Source organism: Microchirus variegatus, assembly GCF_963457635.1.
Source record: "Microchirus variegatus genome assembly, chromosome: 1".
NCBI classification, from domain to species: Eukaryota; Metazoa; Chordata; class Actinopteri; order Pleuronectiformes; family Soleidae; genus Microchirus; species Microchirus variegatus.
The window spans coordinates 13,750,723-13,756,447 of record NC_139802.1 but is presented as its reverse complement, the minus strand read 5'-3'; the positions used below and the strand labels follow the sequence as shown (position 1 = coordinate 13,756,447).

Here is a 5,725-nt window from a genome sequence, read left to right as displayed (position 1 = left end):
TAGAAAAAAAAAGTTCTTGCAGAATTGCAAATCCTGAATTACAAATAAAGCTAGGTTTGACCTGTTTGGATCAGTCTGCCCTCGCTTGAGTGTAAAGTCAGTTCCTTATTTGAACAACATTTTTCTTTCTTGTCCATTTTTTTAATTTTAATACAAGCCAATGACTATTAGGTACAAATACATAAGAACACGAAGAAGTATAAAAAACATGTTCGTTTCTGATTAGAGGGACATGATTGAAAAGATGAGGCACCAGGATTACTTGAAGGTGTGCTGTGCAAGACCAAGTGACATCTAGTGGTGAGACGGCAGATTGCATGTTTCCAAAACATGTCAAGAGTATGGTAGCCTTCACATACCAAAAAAGATGTAAACATTCTTTCAAAACTGTACTCTTCTATTCGGTGTACCATTTGCTACGTCTTCTTCGTTGGTTTAAGTAACCCAGATGGCAAGTTATTTGGAGAAAGCCACACCAATATTAGAGACAGGGCAATATGTATGTGTGCGTGAAATTAGTGTCTCCACCTGCCTAATAAAACAAACCTACGCCCTTACACTGTAACTTTAAACCTGGCTGTTAGTGTTTTTTTTCTATGTTTAATTAAGACAGAACAACTAGAAAATCCCGGCTTAATTACCTATCTAATTTTGTGAAACTGCCCTCGGCTATTTGGTTTATGCTAATCTATGTGGCCCTTACTCACAGACATTACTTACTTTAGGGAATTGTAAAATGGATGCTGAGGTTCCGGATATTCCTGGAGGCTATTGAACGCAGCGCAGGTTTCCAGGGAGTGGCCCCTGCACCTGTTCGACCTGTTCGAGGTGGACGCGACTCCGCAGGAATTTCCCTCCGCTGCTTTCGTTCATTTTGTGTAACGGAGTGTGTTTCGTGGGAGACGGGAGGGTGAGAGGCAGAAGAGAGGGGGAGACAGAGAGAGTCAGAGAGAGGGCGACGACAGAGGGAGACATAAAGAGATGTCGGAACCAGCAGCTAATCCCGCTGCCACCTCCTTCCCAGCGCCAACTATCTCTCTGCCTTTGGGACTGGAAGTACTGAGGACTTACTCCGGAGCTCTAGTCTTGTTAGAAATAGTGAGTGTCGTGTTTGTCAGTGTATTCGACTCTGTTTCATTGTCTTTTATTTATCAATGGTCGCGTTGTGTCATAAAAGTGTGTCTAACCCATGTTTAGAGGTCGACTGATATGGTTTTTTCTTTGCCTACGCCGATTCGATCTTGCGCGAGGGCAGCTGTTGATGTGTATAACTGTTTAATAATACACGATACGTAAAATGATGTGTTCATTTCAATACATAATTGAACAAACGTATAATACATGTATTTGTCGATAGCTTTTTGGTTAACAGTATGAAGACATTTATATTATTTATTATCCTCTTAGATGTGATGGGCGGTTGCCAACACAATGATGATTTGTTTGACAGCTAAAGCAAATGCTCAAATTTCACCTCCAGTGCTGTTGTCACGTCTGCCTGCACTGACACCTGTTAGCACCTGTGAGTTGATGAATATCTCATGGTTTGATTTTAACCTTCATTTTCTTTTGCCAGGTGACCTCATCAGTGCACCAAATTCACTTAGGGCTGACCACACACTTCATAATGAAACAATACTAACGAGTACTTTAGCAAGTATTCCCTAAACAAACATGGCCTTGTCCATATAGCCTTGTAATGATGATCTTTACATTATGAGAATGTGTTACGGAATGGTTTAAAGGCGCCATATGTAAGAATGTGGCCAAAAACGGTTACTACATTCAAATTCAAAATACCGAGGTCTTTAAGTTTCGTTTTCTGACGTAACTGGCAACCCATGGTTGCTCGGCAGCTGAGACTCTACTGACTGCAATGATTGGTAGACGGCGGTAGGTGGTGCCACATGCCATACCATGATTTCAAAACATAAACATGATTTGCAGTCTGCAAAATATTTTTTTTTATGCAAATATTTTGTCTGTACTGTTGTTGTTGGTGAGTTCAGTTTGTTATATGAACATTATTCCTGAGTCTCTGTGACATATTAGGAGGATTTTATGGCCAGTTGCTTTAGATGTATTACATAATGCACCTTTAAGACTCGAGGAAATCAGTGGTGTTTCAATCATCATTGGTTTCTGTTTGTATTCACAGATATTTGGTGGGTTAGTATGGATCCTGGTGGCTTCCTCCAATGTGCCGGTGCCTCTGCTTCAAGGCTGGGTGATGTTTGTCTCTGTCACCAGCTTCTTCATGTCCTCTGCCTACCTCACACTCCTCGTCACTGGCCTGGCTGACCGCATCAACACCAACTGGAACTTCATGGTAAGCTGTAGAGACCTGAACGTCTGACTGTCTGTCTAGCCACCTGTTTTTTCCCTTTCATCCACCAAAATTAATTATTCTTTATTTGGGAACTGCTGAAGTTGAGCATACACAAATTAAATTATAACAGTTCAAATAGTGCCACCAATTTGAGTGCAATTGTGGTTTAGGGACGGAATCTACTCTTGGTCTAGACAAATGTTCTAGAGATTAAAGAGTAATCTTCGAATGTGTAAATTCATGCCTCTAATAAGTTAGATCTTATTGTATTAAGCATTGTCCTTTTTTGTATTTCAGATATGACAGAAGATGTTACATAATGCAGCATTTGTCAGCACTTTATCTTTTCAGTGGAAACAAAAGTATTATCTATAATATCCAATGTTAAAAAAGCAAAAATAATAATTAAGATACCAACATAACATTTTGCAATTAACATGCAGGGGAACTTTAAGAGTATGAAAACAGAATAATAGCAAATAACCTAAAGAAACAGTATTGTGTGACATTCTCTCATTCTCTTCTGGGGTCGACAAAGCTGTGAAGCTGAACAACATTGTTTTTACGGAGTGAAAATGGTGTCAAACCAGAAATGCTTCCACGTGCCACTTTTCAGTTTCTTTGGTGTTATGATTGTCTGTTCAGGAGCAGTTTAGCTTGTCCTCAGTTGTCACAACAAACAGCGTAACGTCACTGTTGTTTTATTCTCATTAAAGAGGGCGTGGATGCAGGCCAAGCTGCACCCACAGTGCCCTCTGTTGGTCAACTTGTTAATTACTTCAAACAGTCAGTACAATTCTAGGCTGTACATATTGAACGAGAACAGTTTTTCAGTCAATTAAACATTTCAGTAATCGGTGTCTTGCCAACTATGAAAATAGTCATTACTTGGAGCCCTATTTTCTTAATATGTAATGCAGGGTATTTTAAAAGCTTGCCACAATCGTGGTAAATATATGAACGACATGAAACAAATGTAAGCAGAGGACTCTGGGTTAAGTCTGGTTTCTCAGACAGAGACACTCTCGCCTCAGCCTTCAGGCCCTGCTCCCTGGAGTAATCAGGCATTTGGGGTTGTTTGTTTTCAGCCTGAACAATGAGTGACATGGATGATGAGCTCACGCCAAAGCACAACAAAGGCCTGACTGTAGGTCTGCCAGGCTCTAAGAGCCCAGCACACAAATTGTCATCAACCGTCTCTCCTCTCTGACACGCCCCCTGTATATTTAATCTCTTTCTCTTTGTCTTTTATTTTTTGTTTCCTAATATGGTGTTTTTCAAATCACTTAAACCTTTGCCCAGTTTTTGTGCTTTTAATATCTCATTGTATTATTTGCCTTGTTTGTTATCTTTGTCATGTTATGCTGGTTTGTTCTCAGCCACATGGTCTGGGTTGTTATTTGAATGGTTTTGTATGGGTAGCTGCAATAATTGTGTAGAGCAACTATTGTTAGATAATTACCCTTTTAAAGCAAACATGATGGTCATTCTTTGTTCTCAAATGACCAAACTTTTCCACACTTTGTCCTGAGTAGAATGACATGTGTGATTTAAATAATAAGGGGTCTTTAACGTAAATACTTCAGTGTCATGTTTCCATTGTAAACAAGGAAAAAGTTAAAGTTTGGATTACAGATTTTGCATTTGGAATACTTCCCCTCGAATTAACATTTGAATTGTTCACATTACCCCAACCCTCAGACTTGTTGTTCACTGAATATTTATGTTGTTAAGCATTAACTGAGAATTTCAATGTAAACTAGAATTGAAAAACTGATACACTTGTGGAAGCGGACCATCTAAGATTATTTACACTAAAACTGTTTTTATAATGCTCTCTCTTCTCCTTCTTTTCAGGATGTGTTTTACCACTTCTTAGCAGTGCTTTTTTACTTTGCTGCTTTCGTTCTTGAGGCAGCGGTAACAGCAGCAAATGGCGGAACCTATCCCAAAATACTGTCCAACGGCACTGAGACTGTAATGTGTATTCCCTACCCTCACAGCAACATCTTCACGGTCATGATCGGCAAACAGTACAGTATTAATGTGGCAGCCACGGTGAGTACTGTAAAGCTGTGTTTCCACCCTGTGGAATGGTTTGGTACAGTACAGCACGGTACATTTTTGGTAGCAGTATTGGTAACAAAATTACCGGCCGGAATGTTCCATTCTTTGGTACCCTTCCCTTAAGGTACCAGAAAAGCAGAAACAGGAAAATTGTCACTCCCTTGTGATCAGTGTAAATATCCTATAGAAGTTGAGGCAAACGCTCGCAGTCTATTCTCATACGAGGACTGACGTCATGATAAACAGCCACAAACTGTGGGGAAAAGAGCTGCTGGATGTCCTCCAGTGTCGCGTTCAATGTCATTGTTCATTGATGTTGCACTAGTACGATGCCATGCTTATGTATCTCGCTGACGGCCATCAGGTAAAGTAGGCACTGTCGAAACGCAAGCCGAACTTTACCATTCCAAACCGTACCATACTGCACCGAACCGAACCGTACCATGATGGAAACACAGCACGTATGCTACTGCAGTGTATCCACTGAGCCAAGTCAGTGATTATAGCCCAATGTCAAACATGTTTTTGTGACTGATTAAAGTAATTGTGATAATGAAATGTGCAATAACGACTAAACCATGTTGTTGTGGTTTTAAACCTTTTCATGGAAGTGCCCCTTTAGCCACATGTACACAGAATCTTGCCTATGGTAAAGCTGGGCAATATGAACTAAAAGGTTTCCGAAAATGTCTTAAAAATCTCAACACTATCAATAAAAGTGTCACATTATAAAAGACTGAAATTAATTAAATTAATCAAGTCAATTATGAGGAGTAGTTGTTTGTGAAGAAAAATACATTATGAAGTTCTATGAGCCATAACGATATTCTGTGACTGAGAAACTACTATATGTTTATTCAGCTTTATGATGACAAAAATGTACCCAAACCTCCATGACAGCCAAAAACATAATCTTCACTTGTATATTACTTATGTTTGTCATTTATTAATGCTTCCATATGTCTTTTTATTGATTGTTATTTGCTTTATTTCCCCCCAGATATTCTCATTCGTGGTGACACTGTGTTATGGCTGCAGTATGATAATGGGCTTCAAGAGGTGGAGGGCGTAAGCAGCAAAGACCAACATGAAACCAACTACATTTTGCAAAAGCCTCTGCTGCACAGATTAGTAAAGTATAAATCTAGAGTTTCCTGATGGGAAACATCATGTCAGCAAGTGAAAACGGCATCAAAGCTACAAAAGTCTCGATGGATTAAAGGTTTTCAGCTTCAGTCAAAACATCTGTCAACAGTATTGGACAACAATCCTCCCAGTGGAATTCATCTTTGGAGACTTTGGTTTCAAGTACCATGGGTTGAGTCTGGG

At 39.6% G+C, this 5,725-nt stretch overlaps 1 protein-coding gene across 1 annotated transcript; it reads left to right on the top strand.

Annotated features, from left to right (window-relative positions):
• Positions 1–981: 981 nt before the first annotated feature.
• mal2 (mal, T cell differentiation protein 2) lies at positions 982–5,468 on the top strand (the record flags this gene model as incomplete). The annotated part of the gene is made up of 4 exons (XM_083899066.1): positions 982–1,098; positions 2,159–2,329; positions 4,187–4,387; positions 5,397–5,468. The coding sequence occupies 4 exons, from the start codon at positions 982–984 to the stop codon at positions 5,466–5,468; spliced, it is 561 nt and encodes a 186-aa protein (XP_083755192.1).
• Positions 5,469–5,725: the final 257 nt, after the last annotated feature.